Source organism: Lathyrus oleraceus, chromosome 5 (genome assembly GCF_024323335.1).
Source record: "Lathyrus oleraceus cultivar Zhongwan6 chromosome 5, CAAS_Psat_ZW6_1.0, whole genome shotgun sequence".
In the NCBI taxonomy this organism is placed as follows: domain Eukaryota; kingdom Viridiplantae; phylum Streptophyta; class Magnoliopsida; order Fabales; family Fabaceae; genus Lathyrus; species Lathyrus oleraceus.
The window spans coordinates 354,266,955-354,287,641 of record NC_066583.1 but is presented as its reverse complement, the minus strand read 5'-3'; the positions used below and the strand labels follow the sequence as shown (position 1 = coordinate 354,287,641).

The window sequence follows — 20,687 nt, the reverse complement described above, 5'->3', positions numbered from 1 at the left end:
TCTTTGTTCTATATACAAGGGACAAATATTGAACACATGTTGCGACATTGGCTCTCGCATGTGTCATTCTGCACCAAAATAGCTTGAAACATCCATTGTTGTTTTACATAATGCAACCAATCCAAAATGAACAACGGGTAGTATGCTCACAAGGTATGTTTTCACTTATTAACTTTGCTAAGATGAAAGGTAAAGAAGATGGGGGGAAAATAGGGAAAGACAAGGCGCAAATGTTTAAATGAATGTGTCCAAAATTTAATCTTCAAACTTTTTAACTTTGTTTTTGTTTGGTTCTAAGAGTGTATGGAGTTGTGTATTGGGATCGTTCGTATTCCAAAATCTAAACTTCTTTTCACCTTCGAGTTGGTATGTTTCAAAGAGGGTTTGTTGTTTATATGATGCGCCTAAATTTCAAAATCTGGATTCTAAGGATGTTTTTGGAATTTTCCCAAAGTGTGTGAGTAAGGCATATAGTGTAATGAGTAATTCCTTAAAGATAATTACCATTGATGGGAGTTAAGGCCCAATATAAGAAGCTAGAAACCAATAAGTATAACCCAATAACCCAATATTTGAATGAATCTAAAAAAGAAACATTATGAAACATATGTCCTCTTAATCATCCACATTTATATTAACTCAATTGTACAATTTTATCCAACTCGATCACATTGTTACAAATTTGGCTAAGCTTCTTGTTAACTAAGAAAAACCATGGAAGATACTAGAGTTCAACATTTACTCAATAATAAAGAAGTATCCTAGCTAAAAGATCTTTACATGATAAATAAAAAGGTTATTTCTAACTCTGTGAATAGATCAACCACCAAAGTTTGAAACGAAAAACTAGGTAGCTTTGACTTATCTTTTATAAAAAGGGATAAGTAAGACAATGGAAACATATTATAGGATTATTCATTACTCCAATACATACTTAATGATGTCGGGTTAAAGTGTGGTGGTAAGTCTCAAATCGCTTATGAATGGGTATTTGATTTATAAGATATGTGATCATATACATGATGCATTCAGGTTTTGGGTGGATAAATGGTGTCTCTCTTTCTTGTTGTCTTGGATCATTAGGCTCGTTGTTGCTCCAAAAAAAAATTGAATCTCCAACAAGTGGTATCAAAGCCTAGGTTCATCATGGTGGAGAGTGGGAGATGGATATTATGTTGGATTATGTTATACAAAGTGAAAACACACACTTACGGGGGGATATTATTAGGTTCAAGTGTGAGTAGTGTAGTCTAACATCGCTGATGAATGGATAAAATAATATATTTATAAGATAGATGTCTTATATACCTAATGTCGTGAGGTTTTGGATGGATATGTGGTGTCTTCATATATTATGGTCATAGGTCATTAGATCAGTTGTTGCTCTTGATTCCCTGGACTCTCCAAAAAGTGATATTAGAGCCTTAGTGGGGTATAATTTTTCTATTATGCTTTGTGTTTGTAGCTATGAGATATTGGATCGAACTATAGCATGGTCAAAGGGTAGCTTCTTGATTTGACAATTCGACAGGACCTTAGCATGTCGTCGAAGTCTACTTACATGTTGTAGTCAAAGTATACTAGGATCGTTAGCATGTCGAATTGGGTATGTTTGTTATGTCCAATTGTTTAAGTTTGTTTGTTCTCTAAATTAACTTTTGTAATCGACCTGTGAGTAAAAATTCATTAGTTTAGTATATTAGTTTTCTTTTATATATATATATATATATATATATATATATATATATATATATATATATATATATATATATATATATATATATATATATATATATATATAATCCCTTTTTATTCAATAAACAATACTCAGAATGTTTGTCAAACATTTTTCCTAACAAGCATGCATACTAGTATAGTATTTAATAAAAATATGAAGCGGTTGAAGAGATATTTTTATAAATAAAAAAATTAAATATAAAGCTCAAAGCAAAACATTTGTATTTTAACATCAAGGTTTATTATATCATTCACAAAACTTAAGAATAGCTTAGATTATAGTTTTAAGACGTTGACGGTAGAATCGAATTTGTGGGAAACTGTTGACTTTATAGTGAAAGGAATGTGATAGATATTACACCCTTATTCTCATATAGTAGTTTCTTATTTTACAAAAAATACTTTCAAAATTATTACTATTAAGTTGGAACAGAAAATGGCCTAGATTTTTTTTATTTTATGTCAGGTAATTTGTTTTTTTGTGTTATCAACAAACATTATTAGATATAACATGCAACTTTATTTACCAAAAACAACAACAAAAATGTTTTAATATATGTATTAAAAAGTAGATTATTTTAATAATAGTATAAACTGATAATATCCCCTCAATCTCATCATGTTTTAACAACCTTTTCCAAACACTAATATTGATCTCCAAAGAGTTTCTCACTCTGCATCACTCATTCTCCTTCCCTCTCTCTCTCTTTCTTTCAACCCTTCTCCTTCTTCCCCCTAAAACCAATTCTCATTTCCTCATTTCACTCTTTTTTCCTCCCACATAACAAAAAATCTATCTTATCAATCAAAGTTCCAAATTTTTCATCTCTAGCAAAAATAACAAAAAAGAAAAACATCAATTAAATAGTTAGTTACAATGAGGGTACCACCATTATCTGGACAACTATTCGGGGTGAGCTTGATAAGTTTATGGTATGCATCAAACATTGGAGTATTGCTATTAAACAAGTACCTTTTAAGCAACTACGGTTTCAAGTATCCAATATTTTTGACACTATGTCACATGATGGCATGTTCAATCCTAAGTTACATTGCAATGTCATGGATGAAGGTGGTTCCACTGCAAACGGTTAGATCAAAGGTTCAATTTATGAAGATAACATCGCTTGGACTTATATTCTGTTTGTCTGTGGTTGGAGGGAATATTTCCCTAAAGTATCTTCCTGTGTCTTTTAATCAAGCTATTGGTTCTACAACCCCGTTTTTTACCGCGATTTTTGCTTATCTTATGACTCTTAAGAAGGAGACTTGGCTTACTTACATGGCTCTTGTTCCTGTCATTACTGGTGTTATGATTGCTAGTGGGGTATGTCCTCTGTCTTATACCGAATATTGGTAACTTGTGTTACAAGAAAAATGTATTTTGCTGATTAGTTATTTTGTAGGGAGAACCGAGTTTTCATCTATTTGGATTTATAATGTGCATCAGTGCTACAGCAGCAAGGGCACTCAAATCAGTGCTTCAAGGGGTCTTGCTTTCTTCTGATGCGTAATGAACTCGACTTTCTGATAACATTGTATTTCAATATTGACTGTTTCTCCAATCATTGTAATGAATTAGTTTCTTTGATTTATCAGGGAAAAGTTGAATTCTATGAACCTTCTTATGTACATGGCTCCGGTGGCTGTTGGATTCCTACTTCCTGCTTCAATTATAATGGAGGAAAATGTTCTTGGAATTACAATTCAACTTGCTAGAGAAGATTCAAGTATTGTGTGGTTACTTCTCTTCAACTCAGTACTTGCGTATTTGGTTAACTTGACCAATTTCTTAGTCACAAAGCACACCAGTGAATTAACACTTCAGGTAATCATGAAACAAAATTGTGTTATTTCCTATATACTCCATAAGTGTTGAGGCCGTGGAAAACCTTTGATATGCATTAGGAAATCAGAATGCTGTTTTTACTGCAATAAATAGACTACTACAGGTAACTAAACATGATGATAGTGTACATCTTTGACTAAACATATGATGACTTTTCTAGGTCCTAGGAAATGCAAAAGGAGCTGTGGCAGTTGTTATCTCCATTATGATATTTAAAAATCCTGTATCAATTACTGGAATGTTGGGATATTCTCTAACAGTCATTGGGGTTATCCTATATAGTGAAGCCAAGAAGAGAAGCAAGAGAGATATTTGATCCTAACAATCAATATTGCTTCTAACCACTTCTTAATCTGCTCAAGCATCAACAGGGAATGTTTCCTCTCAAATTTTTACAGCTTGATCCTTGATTCATTGATGATCTAATTTTGGCAGTTCTTTCACCATATGTTGAAGGAGTGTTACTTAACTCAGAAACGATCATGACTGTAGAAAATCAACATCTGAAAAAAGGTGGAAGCTTAGATTTAGAATATGCTAAAGATCTAGCTGACTAACAAAAGAATCTGTATAAATTGACCTTAATTGTTCTAAATCTTGTACAGGATTGACCTATAAATTTAACATAAGCTCTTGTAAATCATGTAGATTATTTCCCTACCAAATGTCTTAGTTAAATATGGCTGACAGAATATAGTTAGGTGCAGTAATTAGACACTGTCTGGCCTCAATTAAGCAACATTGTTTGAAGCCGTTCAAAATAATAAATGCAATAAAATAAAAAGACCAGTGTGAAAAATAACCACTCATTCATTGTTTAGAATTGTTCTTGTAGAAGTAGAAAATAATGTGACAATGAAGCTTACACGTCTTTCAAATGCATAGAGTGCCAAACAGTAGTAATGTATAAAAACATCCTACATCTAAGTCCAAATTCAAAACCTAATATCAGACTAAGCTTGTGGTTTGGTTTCTTCTTCGTCCTCCTCTATTTTGGGAGCCAAATAGAACCGAACATACCCCATCTCAGCAATCTTGTACTCAACAACAACTGGCAGCTCATTTGACAGACTGATAGTAACTGAACTGGACAGAGGGGTTGCTTTTGTAAAAGAGTTCATGTATCTCAGGGCAAACTGCAAGGCAACAGGCTCATTCATCTCTATGACTGTAGCTTCTTCAGGCTGCAACATAACCATCAAATACACCATTAGCATCAATTTTATGTTCAGTTTGAATAAAACACATACAACTATCAACCCATAAGAGTCTATTGTTGGAAAATAGTTAAGTATTCAATGTCTCACCTTGTCCACAGTAGTATTCTGCCTGCAAACTATATTTGCACTTCCAATATCTCCTTTGGTGGAAAACTTGACACCCTCTTTGGAAACCGCAATGACAACTACAACAGCACAAATTGACCAGCAATCAGCATAACTCAAAAAGGGAACAGTCAATCAATAGTAAAACCCTGAAAATTAGTATAAAAGTGATTACCAGTATCACCAATGCTACTTAGATCTTTGCAAATCCTAGCAAACTCAGCTGATGGCATCCTAACAATGGCATGATATTCAGCCTCCGGAATTCCAAGGTGTTCGCTATCAATGTCCATCAGCTTCATCTCAAAATCAGAAATCTTATCTTGGGCTTCATAACATAATCCAAACAATTAAGTTAGAATAACACCAACTACAATAGCTAACAAACCAGTCATAAATGACACCAAAACAGATATGTCATCAACATATGAACATAGCATACATAAATCTAACAGAACTGAACAATAAAATCCTGAAATTTTTAAAAAATGTGCACCAATTAAGCATTCTACAGATATCATGGGAACTACAACGGCTAACTTAAGCATTCAACAAATAACATGGTGACTACAAAAGCTAACTTAAGCACTCAACAAATACTATGTCAACTACAACAGCTAACTAATAAAATACTCATAGTAAACATGCGGGTTAACTAATATCCCAGAGAACAGCTACACATGTCATAATTAGAAAGGGGAAAGATGTTAACATTAGAAATTAACATTCAATAATGAAAACTATATCAATAAGGGTTTTAGATTTAGGGTTTAGGGTTTTGTGTTCAATGTTGAACACAAAACCCTGAACCCTAAATAACACAAACTTTAGAAGCAGAAAAATAATTAAACGAAAATAAAAAAAGCGTTGATAAAATGAAACGTACTAGGGCTTTCAAACATGAAGGTAACAGTGTCACTTCCATCATCAGCCTTAATAGTAATGATATCATCATTACCAGCACACTTGAGCATCTTGGCCATGTTGTTTAGATTCATACCCATGGAAAGGTTCCGGTCACACCGATAATGCTCAAACCCCTCCGATCTGAGAAGCAGAGCCACAAGAGCAACGTGGCTGGAATCCATAGCTTGCAGAGAGAAACCAGTAGACGAACAGTCGAAGTTCGCATCGTTCACCAACTCCTTGATCGATTCCAGAACCTTCTTGAGAAGTGAACCTTGAACGAGACGGAGTTCCAACATCTTGACGGTGGATCTGAAGAACTAGGGTTTTGACGGTTAGGGATTTGGAAGAGAATGGGCGGAATATGAAATATCTATGGTTGAATGAGGAGGGAAATGGTTTATATAGTGGAAAGTTCTAGAACCGTAGGCGGGATTGGATGAAATTATTCATTTCCCGCTTATATTTTACCCAATTTGTGGAGGGAACTTTATTATTTTAATTTTCCTTTTTTTTATTTTCTTTTTATTGGATTTCTTAAACAAAAACAAAACTTGAGCAAGTGTGTTAAGAAAGGAAAAAAGAAGAGAATGGGAGAAGTTTCTTTGACTTTATTAAAATTAGAATTAGAAGGGTCTTAAAAAAAGTTGCGAGTAAGTGTAGTTGTACTTCATTAATTTATTAAAATTATAAATATATTTTAAATGTTCATAAATAAATTTTAATTGTTTTTTATTTTATAAGTTTACTAATAAATTGACTATCAAAAATATATCTGAGGACTATAACTAGTAAAATATACTATATCTGATATTTAAAGTGATTTATTAAAGCAACATCAAAAAAGAGTTTATAATTTTAATATGTTTATGAATTGTAAATAACAACGTGCACCATTTTAAAAAACAAGATCGGCCCAAACACGGTTATAAGTGAGGCGATAGCTTTGGATTTTATTTTTTTTAATTTCAAAATCATGTTTCTAATGTAATTAATAATATAAACTTTATTTTATGTTGTTAATTTACTTAATATTATTAATTTTATTATTGACATTATGATTATACACTCATAAATTATTATTGACATTATGATTATACACTCATAAATTATTTAAGATAGTTTTCAATAGATGTGAAAAAGCTTTAACAATAAACATGTTAGAGAAATCGAATATTTGGTAAAATTGTAAAGTGATGTATTTATTGATGGAGCAAGTTTTCGGTGCATCGGAGAATAGGTTGGCTTACAAGATTAACATTTATATGCACAAATCACTGAGAGAATGAAAGGTAATGCAGGAATTAGAATGTGTTTGAATATTTGAAATTGTGTGTTTTACCCTTATATACCAAGAGTGGTTGAAATTGCTTGTATGTGATACGGCGTACTATTGGATCGGATAGTGGTTGATGTGTTGGGGCTGAATTGCATGCTTTTGGTTAGAATGAATTTCTATGTGTTTCGTGTCCCTTTCACTCGAGACTCGCTCTTCGGTCTTTCTCTACTGTGAACGGTCCAAAACAGTTGTCCATCAAGTCCTCGTTCTACTATATAGAATTGGAGCTTTGCAATACACTACTTCAGCCATATTTAAAAGAAGAAAAAACAACTTCCACACTTATTAATTTAATTTTTTGATTTCATATAAAGGAAATAACACAATTACTAATGTGTCATTAATTAAATTGGCATTCACTAAAGATATTAAATAATTAATGCAGTGATAGTTTTAAAATAATGATTTATCGTCGTTTGTTTGTATTTAAGGCGGAAAATTTTAGAAGCTTTTGTTTAATAAGATCTTTAGGCTGGTTTTGTAACAACAGTATGTGAAAAGTCTTGATGGGCCATTGTTAGTATTTGGGAACATGTGCATTAAATGTATGTGCCTTGATTAATAATGTTTCGCAAGGAAGTCTTAATGGAAAGTTGTTAGTATTTGGAACATATGCATTAAATGTATGTCTCTTGATCAACAATGTTTCGTAAGGAAGTCCTCATGTATGTCCTTGTGTCTTATGGTAATTATGTCTTGTTAAAGACTAATCATACCGGGAGGAAAAATAACTTTAAGTTATTCATTAAACAAGCATTTATCGTTTAATGGAGGAGAATATAGTTTGTGGAAAGAGAAAATAACTTTTTTCATCTAAGGGATGGATCATGGTATTTGGAATATTGTGAATGAATGTCCATTTGTTCCTACAGATGATATCGATGGTGTTGTAGTAAACAAATCTGAAAAGAATTAGACCAAAGATGATAAAGAAAATTTGTGGTGCGGTTTAAAGGCAAAAATTGTCATCACCACTGCTCTCAGTCTTGATGAATTTTTTTAAGTTTCTCACTGCGAGACTGCAAAAGAAATTAAGGACATCTTTTAAATTACCCATGAAAGAACTAATGAGGTAAATAGGGTAAGGTTATGCACATTAAATCATGAGTATGAACTTTTCAAAATGAAGCCTGAAGAGAACATTAATCATATGCAAGCACATCTTACTCATATCGTGAGTCATGTGAAAAAATTTGGAAAACATTTTCAAATTAGGAATTCGGTGTCAAAAATTTTAGATGCTTAAATTATAACTAGCAACCAAAGGTCGCTACGATTTATGAGTATTGGGATCTAGCAACTATTGACACACATTTCATTGACAAATTGCAAGAACATGATACGAAACTGAATAGGCTTGTCATAGATGAGGAAGGAGAAAAGAAAAGCAAAATTTAAGCACTCAAAGTTGAATACTCTGACTTTGATGGTGACATGTCTATTATAATAAAGAAGTTCAAAAGTTTCCTAAGGTACAAGAAACAACAAAAAAGGAACAAGAAAAAAATGAGGAAAAAGCTTTCATCCATCCCCACATGATACATACGTGGGAAAAAAAAGGGACATTGGGTCAAGTTTTCCTTTGGCTAAAAAGGAAATCAAAATATAAGAAAAACTAAGAAACCTAAAAAAAGGCAAGAAAGCTTACATCACATGGAAAGATAATGATATGGAATCCTTAAATTATGAAAAAGAAGTCGACATTTATCTTATGGAAAATCATCCAGATGATGAGGTAACCTCTTATTTTTCTTATCATGGTTTTTCCGCATTTGTAAGGAGCTAACAAAAGAAACAAGTAAACTGAAACAAATTTTCTTTGTGTCCAAGGATGTTATTTCTTCTCTTTAATCTAAAAATAAAAACCTCGTTAAAGAAATATAAATTCTTAGAGAAAGACAAAATGATCCAGTTCAAAACTCTTCCACTGGTAACGAAGAATATGAACCTGTCGAGTGCAATGAATGTGATACTTTGAAAAATAAAATTTGCGATCTTCAAAAGACGCTTGTCAAGTTCACCAAATGAATAGATGATTTTAATCTTCAGTTGGAAAATCAAAGAGTTTTCTACAATAAAGTTGATATTGGCTATGAACCCAATAACAATAGTAAGAACTTTAGTAACAGCTATAATACTAAATTCACCTCTGATTCCAAAATGTTTAAATGCAACTATTGCAATAAAGAATTTCGCACTTCCATGTTTTGTTTTATTAAGAAAAGTTACGAGAGCAAAGAAGGACATCTTCTTTGATACTTTTGTAAAAAGTACTATGAGCATAAAATAAAAGATTCACTTTGTCTCATCAAATGCTTATGTCTCCATTATAAAGCTAAATAGAAATAACATTTATGAAACTAACAATAGAATACATAATATGATATGGGTACCTAAAGTCAAGACTTGAGTTTTTTTGCATGAGTGTTTTACAATCTTGAGCGATAAATGGTATCTTGATAGCGGTTGTTCAAAACATATGACCGATGATAAAACCTTGCCCGCCTCTTTCTTTCCCCAAAAGGGAGGTTTTATCTCTTATAGTGAGGATAATAAGGGACAAAATTTAGATTCCGACATTGTTGGTAAGTTTCTCAGTCCAACAATTGGGGAAATTCTATTGGTAAAAGGGTTAAAGCATAATTTACTTAGCATAAGTCAATTATGTGACAAAGGTAATAAGGGATAAAATTTAGATTCCGGCATTGTTGGTAAGTTTCTCAGTCCAACAATTGGGGATATTTTATTGGTAAAAGGGTTAAAGCATAATTTACTTAGCATAACTCAATTATGTGACAAAGGCAGCATTGTAACCTTTGATTCTTCTGGTTGCAAAGTCATAAAATCTAAATCAAATGAAGCTTTGTTTACGAGCTCAAGGAGTGGAAATATCTGTAAGACCCCAATTTTGTCCCTAAGATCCCTCATGGCATCATAGCATTGCATTGCATAGCCTTAAGGATCATTGAGCATCTTGGTTTCCTTTCCCTTTGGGTAGGGATCTCTTGTGAGTGGTTTTGAGATTACCAGGCATGCTTGAATTGTATATCATTGCTTTTCTTGTTTTTTTACTAACCAAAAGCACAAAAATATGTCATTTACTTTTTTGTTGTAGCTCAGGCAATCACCAGGTCAAGAGCTTCAAGGAGATCCTTTGTGTAAGAGATGAGGAATTTTTCTTGAGATGAGGACCACATGATCATTACAAAGAGATTACATGAGCTAGGGTTCCATTTTGGAGCAATTTCATCAAGTGATAAAGGCCCAAGTTCATCAATACATTCCATGGTCATCTGAGGACCAAAAAGTCAACTGTGCAGTCAATTGAGGACTATGAGGTGGGGAAATGAGTTGAAACACCTCAATCATGTTCAAATGAGGCCTATTTGTCATTCTAATCATCCATCTTGAAGATTCAAAGGTCATGGCAAAAGTTACTAAAAATGGAAAATGACCTGTAATTCAAAGTTTCCAAATTTGGCAAGTTTCTGGTTCACATTCAACTTGACTTGTCAATGTCAAAGAAGTTTCAAATAGATTTTTAGTGAATATTAAATTTGTAGATATTTGTCTCCCCTTTCCAAAAAGTCCTAATTCATGTCCATATGATGATTGGTTGAGAAGTTATGGTCATTTGATCTCAAGGTGTGCATGGAAATTCAAAGTGACATAACTTTTGATACAAAGCTCCAAATTGGTCCATTCTTTTTGCAAAATGCTCCTCTTGATCAAGACATCTCAAATGAACCATTTCCATGCATGGTAAAAGTGTGTATGCTCATCATTTCTCATGTGATCATTTTGGAGGGAATTTCCATAATTCAAATTTAGCTTATGATACAAGCAAGACAACCATTCCATCATGACCATTGGATGTCCATGAGTAATTTCCAGCCCTTGCATGAGAATTTGGACGTGCATTATGGCCATGAGGTGTCAATGTGCATTTTTGCAATTTGATCCACATCTCACTAATCATGTTTAACCAATGCCTAATTTGGATTTCAGTGAGATTAGTGAACCATATAAAAGCCAAACCATAACCATAATCAAAAAAAGGAGAAGCATTTTCAGATCTCAAATTTTCAAGTTCCCTCCAAAATTCTCTCTCTTTGAATTCTTCATTTCTTCACACAAACACCATAAATTATTGCTTAATCTTGATCATCATCCTTCATTGATCAAGATTCAACCATTACTTTGATCAATTCAGTCCATATTCGAGTTGTTCAAGTGCATCTTCATGGAAATGGAGGTTTGAATTTGAGCTAGATCCAGTTGGTTTCAGTGGATTCTCTTTGCACAAAGCTTCAAGACAGTTGTAGTGGAGTAGATCTGGAGCTCTAGAGCTGTTGATAGCACGATTTCAGCAACCTCCATTTCAAGTAAGTGAAAAATTCGATCTCTCCTTTTGATGTTTTATGACCATAAATGTGTAGATCTCATTGCCTGGAGCATGTAGATATAATTAGAATTGAAAATGGATGAGTATTGTGCATGTTATGTGAACTTAAAGTTTGGATCTCAATAATGTTTGTGTTCGATCTGCAAAATCTAGGATGAATTAGGATTAATGAACATGATATTTGGAATGTGCATGGCTTGGCGGTTCTAATGATGTATAATTTGCTCATTTCTGGAAAAATTTGGTTGAATCTCTGTCGGAATGTGACCGGGGAAGACGACCGGAGCTACAGCTCCGGCGTCTGATGTGTTCCTAGGGTTCGTGTGATGTGGCTCCTTGCATGGCCTTTTGATTGGTAGTATTGTGTTTGACTATGCCATGCGTACGCTGACCTGATGATGTGTGTGTGCCATGTCATTTAGTGAAACGGTGAGTTTCATGTTTCAAATTTGGTTCGTTGATTTGCCATGCGCGCGTGATCTGATGGATGAGATTAATTCTGAGTTTATTTCAAATATTTGAATTTCCCTCTTTATTTCCATGTTATTCCATTTATTTCATTCATTTTGAAAAATTCATAAAAAATTGAAAAATGATCCAAATTAACTCCAATTTTTTTTCATAGTTCTGTTTTGATGTCTAGTTTTTTTTTTGTATTATTTTCATGATTTGTTGATGTCTGATTTTTAATGTGTGATTTTTTTTTATCCATGCCATGCTATTTTGATATGTTGTATTCAATGCTTTGTGTAATCTTCATCTTTGATCCAATTGATCTGATTTTTTGCATGCTTGATCTTCACTCATGATGTGAAGTTTTGATCACTGATTTGGAATTTTTCTCATATGCTATCATTGTTTTTGACACATGAAGATGTATGTGACAATTTGTGTCACATTTTGGACATTGCATTTGTGAATTTTTGTTCACCTATCATTTGAACTTTTCTGGATTTGATTTTTTGCATAATGTTTGTTCATGACATAAGGAGCTTGCATAAAAAATTTCAAAGCCTTTGCATGCATTTCTGTTTTGATGTGGATTTTCTAAATTGGAAGTTCACTTTGTGCATTTTTTGTGATCATTGCATAGCATGGGCCATTTGAGATACTTGCTTTTTGATTTGATGTTGGTCCTTTTGAGGACATTTTGTTGATTGTTTGAATGTGCATTATGTGGAAGATTGAGTTCTGTTTTGATCATTTGGTTTGGTTTTGAACTTAGTCTTTGTACTAGTGTTTTGTGCATAAACTAACTGTGCTTTGTGTTTCAGGTTTGGACATTTAGCATTGATGGTTGATTTGTTCTCACTTTGTGAGATGCAAATGATTTGAATTCTAACTTTTGTTTGTTTTGTAGGATCTTAAGTGATGTGCTTAAGTTCTTGAGTTCATTTGAATGCTTGAGCATTGTTCATTGAATTGTGTAACTGTGAAAGATCCACTGTTTGTCTGTTGGTTTTCTGACTGAAATATTAACTATTTAGCTTTTGTACACGTACATTAGTTGCTTGCTTTTAGCTCTTGCTTGAGCTTTGGATTATGGTTGATACACCACTTAGGTAGTTATCCTCTTACTCCATGTAGTCTGGAAGTCCTGTCACCTTTTTGGCAGGCATTTTGCTGGCAAGTCCTCCTTAAGAGGCTCTATTTGTGTTTGTTTACATTTGTGCCAAAGACCTCCAAGATGAGGCATGTGTTACTTGATAAGTCCTCCAAGAATTGAGGCAATTGACGGATAAAAGGGATTAGTAGCCAATCCCCCGTTGTTCAGTGAGTCGTTCTTTATGCTCGCACTACGTGTTGATGCTTTTGAACATGTACCCAAGATCTTTGTCCAGTGTCTATCAAGTGGAATAGGATCCCACTTTCTGGATCCCCACGCTTTCTTTGTCATGAGCTCACCCCGGCCAGGGTTAAGAGCATGAGGTCTCATCCTCATTTCCATTTTTGATCAGCTTCACCCTAACTCTTAATGTTAGTGGTTAAGAGTTACAGATTACCCTTGTACAGTTTGGCTTGTTTGTCGAGGTTGATATGACCCCTATTGACTAAAGCCCACCCATTGTTTGAAGCCTCTTGTATGTATATAGTGTGTGATGATTGTTTGCTCGTGAACTTTTGATGTGTTTGCTTTTGATGTTTGTTTGTTATGGTTGGGAGTCGGGTGTAAGTCCATGTGTTGGCATTATGTTTCCTTTTTGTTGTTAGGAGTCGGGTGTAAGTCCATGTATTGGCATTCTGTTTCCTTTTTATGGTTGGGAGTCGGGTGTAAGTCCATGTATTGGCATTCTGTTTCCGTTTTGTTGTTAGGAGTCGGGTGTAAGTCCATGTATTGGCATTCTGTTTCCTTTTATTGAGGATCTCTTTTGAGACTTGTGTGATTTCTTTTGCTTTGTGCTTGCTTATTTCAAAGGAACTTACTTGGATCATCTATATGATCTCAAGAGAAAAACTCCTAGTGTGGTTTCATTTCTTAACCATTACCCTTTTTGTTTCTTCATTTCTCCATCCTAACCCAAACCAAAAACCTTTTGTGCAAACATTTGACTTGTTTTCAACATTAGAAACCTAAGCCTTATGCTTTTGATTTTCAAACTTTCTTTTCATAACACTCATTGTGAATTGAATCTTTAAGTCAACTTTAACCATTTTTGTATATACTTCTAATTGGTTAATATAACCCATTCAAGTGTTTCTTTTTGTGGTTCCATGTCCACTTCTTAATCAAAATTTTCATAACCTTTAGCTATTAGGTTTGAGTTATCTTTGTGGTAGATGTAATACTCACCTTTGTCCTTAGTGATGGACAATGAGCCTTCCATGCTTATTATAGGGTTAACCCCTCACTAGCATGTTGAAGCTATCCTCACATGGTGGACTTGTGTTTTTTTAGGTTGAGTTTTCTCCCTTTGATAACAAAAGACCTTAAGGCTTTTGGACCAATCAATCCACTCATTTGTTTTGAAATATTTTACCCGAACTACGAGGTTTTGATCCTAATCTTTTTATAAGAGGGCACGTAGGCAATGGGTTTATCCATCCAAACACAAAATGTAAATAACTTGTATATTCTCTTCTCATCTCTTCAATCATGTTTGCACAAATAATTTTCACAAAAACAATAACCTTTGCAACAAAGCGTGAAAAGGGCTCCCTAGGAGTACCTAGGATGTTTTGGGTGCCTAACACCTTCCCATTGCATAACCAACCCCCTTACCCAGATCTCTGTTTCTTTTACTAGTTTTGTTTGTAAAACTTTTAGGTTTTTGTTCGCTTTCTAACCATTCCTTTGGATAAATAGAAGTGCGGTGGCGACTCGACTTTGTATGATTTACCTTGGATTTAGTCAATATCTCCAATGGTAACGAATACACCGCTACAATATCTACACGATGTATTTAAATAAAATTCTTTCAAATAATGTATATCGCTTGAGTAACGAGGATGAATCTTGGTTGTGGTTTAGGAGAATAACTCACATCCACGACCACCTAAATGAATTAGCCCGCAAATATCTTGTAGACGGCGTTCTAAACTTGAATTTTGAAAATAACATATTATATGATGTGTTCCAAAAAGGCAAGTAATTAAGGTTTTATTTTATAGCAAAAAATATTGTTCCACAAATCGACCCTTACAATTGTTTCACATAGATCTTTTTGGTTCATCTAGAACTGTAAGTCTTGGTGGAAATGTATACGCCTTCGTAATTGGGGATGACTACTTTCGCTACATCAGAACCTTATTCTTATCTCAAAAAATAAATGTGTTTGTTACCTTTCAAAAACTAGCCAAGGTTATCTAGACCGAAAAAGGAGTAAGCATTGCATCCATTAAAAGTGACCGCGATGTAGAATTCCAAAACGAGGAATTATTATTTTTTGGGACGAAAATGATATTCGACATACCTTTTCCACTATACGAACTCCCAAAAAATGGGGTAGTAAAGAGGGATATAAAATATCTTGTGAGGATGATGCTTAATAAGACATGTCTTACTAAATATTTCTAGGTTATATGCAGTAAGCAATATTTTCCATGTCACTAATTGTGTCTTGATAAGATCAATTCTAAAGAGGACGCCTTATGAACTATATAAATGAATAAAACATAATATCTCTCATATATGTATCTTTGGATGCAAATTTGTTGTCCTTAGAAACTAGAAAGATAACCTCGACAAAATTGACGCAAAAGCTAATGAATGCACATTCAGAGGATATTTCACTTTGAGCAAAAAATTTAGAGTATTTCATAAAATAACCCTAATAATAGAAGAATCGATTCAAGTTACTTTTGATGAAACTAACCCTAAAGAATTAGAATTAGAAGTGATTGGTTGTGCAAGCATTTTGGAAAAGACAAATCAGGAAGAAAATGATCAAGAAGCAAAACATGGTCAAAGTCTAAATCAAGTCATATATGAAGAACCTGGTCAGGATCAAAGCATAGATACTCATTAGGATCATCAAGATCATCCAAAATAATTGAGGATTATAAAATACCATAACATTAAAAAATTCATTTGAGACATCTCTAAGAGAGTCACTACACGGTGTTCCCTTATTAAGGTATGTAACTTTTTGACTTTTGTTTCTCAAATTGAGTCAAAAGCAGTTTGTACTTGTCAAAAAGTACACGAGTGTATGATACCCTTAAGCTATTATGGATTACCGTAGGTCTTAGAAGTTTTTTTGGTGGTTAGGATTTGCTAGTGGCGGCGAGAAGCCTTATTTGGAGGTGTTACTGGTTTAGGAGAGAGCAAACCCAAGTGAGGTGAGATGTCATGTGGTTATGTTATCTTTTAAGAATGTTATAATATTTCCTCTATCTCTCTAGGAAAAAGGTATTTATATAGATGCTTGTGCACGGTGTTCAAGAACCCCCAATAAGTGGAAAATGTTCCCCCTTAACTGGGGGAAATTTTTGAATGTCTATTTCATCGAGAGTCATGGATGATTTAGCACATGCAGTTAATGTTGGAACAAGATTGTTCATATAACTTAGGTTTTGATGATAACAAATTATTTAAAGAATAGATGGGTATGCTAATATATGTTTAAGTATGCATGATCACAAGCATATAATCAATCTTGATTGAAAGCATATGTGGAGAAGTAATTTAAAGTTCGATTCTGATTAATCAGAATCTAAACTAGTTCATCACCTCTAAAGGCATCAGACTCTGGTCTCATGACCCATCTTCTAATGATAACTCAGTTTCTGAAGACATGGAGTGCAGTTGATATGTATAATGTACCAAAGCATACTTGTCTTATCAAAGCCCAAGATTTATGGATAGAGTCGAGCAGGATTTCGTTTTTTGCAAGGCTTGAGGAATGGTGATGTCACATATTCAGTCTGTTCTACCTTTTGGTAGATACCCAATACTTCAAAAGGTGGTGTGGACTATTCCATTATTCAGTGGACAAAGCTTCAAACCAAATACTAGTCTTCAACATCTCTCTTAGCATACTTATTCACTAAGTTTACAAGTTATGTTCAAACTCTCCAATGAATCTTTCTCTCATATATAAAAGGAAGTTGAAGATTCAAAGGAAGGTAACAACATCATAATGCATTACAAGATCTTTGACATAACTCTGAGTTGTTATTTATGTAATTGTTATTGCTTTAGATTATAAGATTTCTTATCTTTGATTATCTTAGAAATCTTAGAAATGTTGAAAACCTTTGTGATTGTTACACAACTGTTACACTTATGATTATGTATCAAAGTATAGTAGTTTTCTTTTCGAATAAATTATTTGTTTAAAGTAGATGAAGTCTCTTGCATGTGTGCTTGATCAAGGAAGTTTGTTGTCTGTGTACTTGAGCAAGGAAGTATCTTTCTAGTTTGATTGAGCAAGAAGTCTCTTGCAAGGTTACTTAAGTATAAGTCTCTTTATAGGTTGATTAAGAATCGAAGTCTCTTGCATGTGTGCTTGAGCAATTTGTATCTTATTTGGTTACAGTGAAAAGTTTTTGCTGAGGCAAGGGAACTGAACTAATATTTGTTGAGGAGATGAGCTAGGGTAATCTTTGCGTGTTGATTGCTTTTACTTTTGATAAGTTTTTATTTCGCTGTTATATCTGATTCTGATATCAGACTTTGAATCTTGTTCGGAATCTGAACTTGTTGGTTTAGAAGTGAAATCAGTTTTTAGGCATACACAATTCACCCCCCCCCCTTCTTGTGTATTTTTCTCACTTTCAGTTGGCATCAGAGCACGGTCTGAGAAAAATATACCTGTTTTATCGTGTTTGGTGTTTCTATTTTGTATGACTATAGTGCTCCTGAGAAAAGTCATTATTCTTCTAAAACACCTTCATCTAGTGGTGATTCCATTCAGCTTGAATGGTGGAAAAGCAAAATGTACACTTACATCATTGGCCTTGAGGACGAGTTATGTGACATACTTGAAGATGGCATAGACATGATTGTCGATAGTGTTGGGATGGTCAAATATAGAAAAACTCTTACACCATCTCAAAATAAAGTGTATAAAAGATATCACAGAGTAAGATGTCTTTTAATTGAGGCTCTACCTCACTCAGAATACATAAAAATCATCGATATTGTCGCATCCGCAAAAAACAACCGGCGGGCAAAAACAAAACAAACAGAGCCGCCACCGTGCGTTATTTATCCCAAAGAGGGAAAGGAAACGCTCGAAGTAAACCTGGAAAAGACATGGTCTCGCGACCAAAGAGAGATGGGATCGGGAGTCGGTTATGCGAAGGGAAGGTATTAGCACCCCTACGCATCCGTCGTACTCGACGGGATCCACGCTCAAAAGGATAGGAGAAGGGTTGCTAAAACTGCTCACAAATATCACACACACACACTGGAAACAACACAGGTGGGATAAGAGGGGAAAGGGCTCGCTAGGATATCACATCCTATGCCTACGTATCTCATCTGGAATGAGAATCAGAGCTACCGTAGTTTGGCTCACGCACGCCAAATAAAACACACGCAGGAAACCGACTGCCAATCGTTTGACTTACGTCAGACTCCACACAAAACGGCAAACATGGAAACCGAATGCCAATTGCTGGACTTACATCAGACTCCGAACCAACAAACACACACAGGAAACCAACATCCAATCGCTGGACTTACGTCAGACTCCACCCAAGCAAACACCAATAGGATACGGACAGCCAATCGCTGGTCTTACATCCATATCCTAACACACAAGAAGGTTAACAAACAAACAAGTTAATAGGGAGTCTGGAACTCGAGCCTAATAACTATCAAGCAAACACACACAAAAGAAAAAGGGTGCCCGGAGAGATCTCGTACGATCTCCTGCCTACGTACCTCATCTGGCATGAGGATCAGGGCAACGTAGTTCCCCTTAACAGGGGAGAAACTTTCTCCTAACCAGAGACTGGGAAATGACAAACTAAAAGGGAGACTGACTCGAGCCTAATAGTTATCATGTATTCCACAATGGTCCTAGGTTGAGGTTTCTATCTTACTTGCACAGGCAGCAAGCTATCCTAAACAGGCAAAGCAAAGCAAACATACCCACAATTAGCACATACTATATACAAACAAAAGGGGCTCACACAAGGTTAGGCTGTGAAACACAAGCCAACTGGAATCGGGTGATGTTAGCTATTAACCCTAACATTGAGAGTTAGGGTGAAGCATATGAAATGGGAAGTGAGGGGTGTGCCTCACAGCTCTTATCCCTGGCCTGGGAGAGCTTGACTCGAATAGAAGGTGTGGGAGTTCAGAAAGCAGGAACTCTTCTATCCACATGTGACTGACTCAACATCTTGGGTTAATATCCACAATGCATCAACACAAGGTGTGTGAGCAAAGGGATGACACACTGACTAGCAGGAGATGGAATACACATCTCTTTTATCTACCAATTGCCTTATCAAAGGTCTTTTCCTGCTTGGCACAAAGATAAACAAACACAAGCATTGCCTCTTAAGGAGGGCTTCAGACAGGTGCCTACCCAAGTAACAGGACAGGTCTTCCAGACTACATGAAGTCAGTGAAGTTATACCTCAAATGGTTAAGCAACCAAGCAACAACAAAAAGCAAGTTCAAAAGAACTTTAGCAACTAATGTACCTGAAAACAATCTAACTCAGTCAGTACACAACTCACAAAGTCAAACAGACAATCCAAAAATCAACAGACATAGTCAAACAGACAACAAGTGCAAGCTACAATGTGCAAGGCACAAGCTCAACTCAAATGAGCTAAATCACCTACAAAACAACTCAATGTTAATCAACATCAACCAAATAGGCCACTCAAGCCAATGAATTAATTCCTCAAGGCCATATGCTTCTTGTCCTGAAAACAAAGCTCAAACATAAGCACAAACCACTAGGACAAGGCCTAGGGTCAAAGTGGGAGAAATAATCCACAACAGAACATAAAAATTGACATGAATCAATCTCAATAAATTAAGAACCTAATCCAAAAGGTCTCATATCCATATCACGCACCAAAATCATTTCACAAATCAAATAAGGCCAAGCATGCAAGTTGGAAGCTCATTGAAGCAACAAAATGAACAAATCCACATTAATTCCAAAATGATTCAATAAACCTCAAGAAAAATCATGGATAAACAGAACACATCACTTGATCAACACACCAGAAATCAAGGCATTTGGACAAGTGTAAGCATGGCAATCAAATTCCATAAGGCAAGGCAAGCACAAACAAGCTCAAATGAGGCACAATTTCATACATCAACTTAACACAAGCCTAAAACAGAATTGACAAATGATAAATGTCTCAAACCAAAGCCGCAATAAACTTCAAAGTGTCTAGAAACAATGTGCAAAATTTCAAGTTCATATGATAAACATCAAGCATTTCACAAATCATTGAAGTTCATGACTATTCAAAAGTCCACAAATGACAAGCCAAAAAGAAAAATACCAAACAAATCAAAAATGAATCCAAAAATTCCACAAAAATCCATGATCAATCCTAACATCCAGAAGAAGCATCATGCAAAAACTCACATCCATTGGCATTTATTTGGCATGGCAAAGAAATTCATCAAGTTGAGCAAGCAATGGTGTGACACACATTGTCACACCTACATTAATCAGATCATAACTCAACAACCAGAAATGC

General features: G+C 34.7%; 2 protein-coding genes across 2 annotated transcripts; one reads left to right on the top strand and one right to left on the bottom strand.

The window, feature by feature from the left end:
- The first annotated feature begins 2,614 nt into the window (after positions 1 to 2,614).
- Positions 2,615 to 3,902, top strand: LOC127080654 (probable sugar phosphate/phosphate translocator At3g11320). Its single transcript, XM_051020964.1, has 4 exons — positions 2,615 to 3,064; positions 3,144 to 3,247; positions 3,337 to 3,565; positions 3,747 to 3,902. The coding sequence occupies exons 1-4, from the start codon at positions 2,615 to 2,617 to the stop codon at positions 3,900 to 3,902; spliced, it is 939 nt and encodes a 312-aa protein (XP_050876921.1).
- A 476-nt stretch (positions 3,903 to 4,378) lies between these two features.
- LOC127084640 (proliferating cell nuclear antigen) lies at positions 4,379 to 6,296 on the bottom strand. The gene is made up of 4 exons (NM_001426895.1): positions 5,798 to 6,296; positions 5,087 to 5,239; positions 4,894 to 4,991; positions 4,379 to 4,770 (listed from the first exon to the last, which is right to left on the bottom strand). Exons 1-4 carry the CDS (start codon positions 6,114 to 6,116, stop codon positions 4,540 to 4,542), a joined length of 801 nt encoding a protein of 266 aa, NP_001413824.1. The 5' UTR covers positions 6,117 to 6,296; the 3' UTR covers positions 4,379 to 4,539.
- Positions 6,297 to 20,687: the final 14,391 nt, after the last annotated feature.

What these genes read in the sequence shown, in the direction of transcription:
- LOC127080654 (XM_051020964.1), top strand. Translation starts at nt 2,615, where the DNA reads ATGAGGGTACCACCATTATCTGGACAACTATTCGGGGTGAGCTTGATA. An exon ending in GTCTTGCTTTCTTCTGATGC is followed by an intron (nt 3,248 to 3,336) that starts GTAATGAACTCG and finishes TTGATTTATCAG; the next exon opens with GGAAAAGTTGAATTCTATGA. An exon ending in CCAGTGAATTAACACTTCAG is followed by an intron (nt 3,566 to 3,746) that starts GTAATCATGAAA and finishes TGACTTTTCTAG; the next exon opens with GTCCTAGGAAATGCAAAAGG.
- LOC127084640 (NM_001426895.1), bottom strand. Translation starts at nt 6,116, where the DNA reads ATGTTGGAACTCCGTCTCGTTCAAGGTTCACTTCTCAAGAAGGTTCTG. An exon ending in AAGTAGCATTGGTGATACTG is followed by an intron (nt 4,992 to 5,086) that starts GTAATCACTTTT and finishes GTGCTGTTGTAG; the next exon opens with TTGTCATTGCGGTTTCCAAA. An exon ending in AGAATACTACTGTGGACAAG is followed by an intron (nt 4,771 to 4,893) that starts GTGAGACATTGA and finishes GTTATGTTGCAG; the next exon opens with CCTGAAGAAGCTACAGTCAT.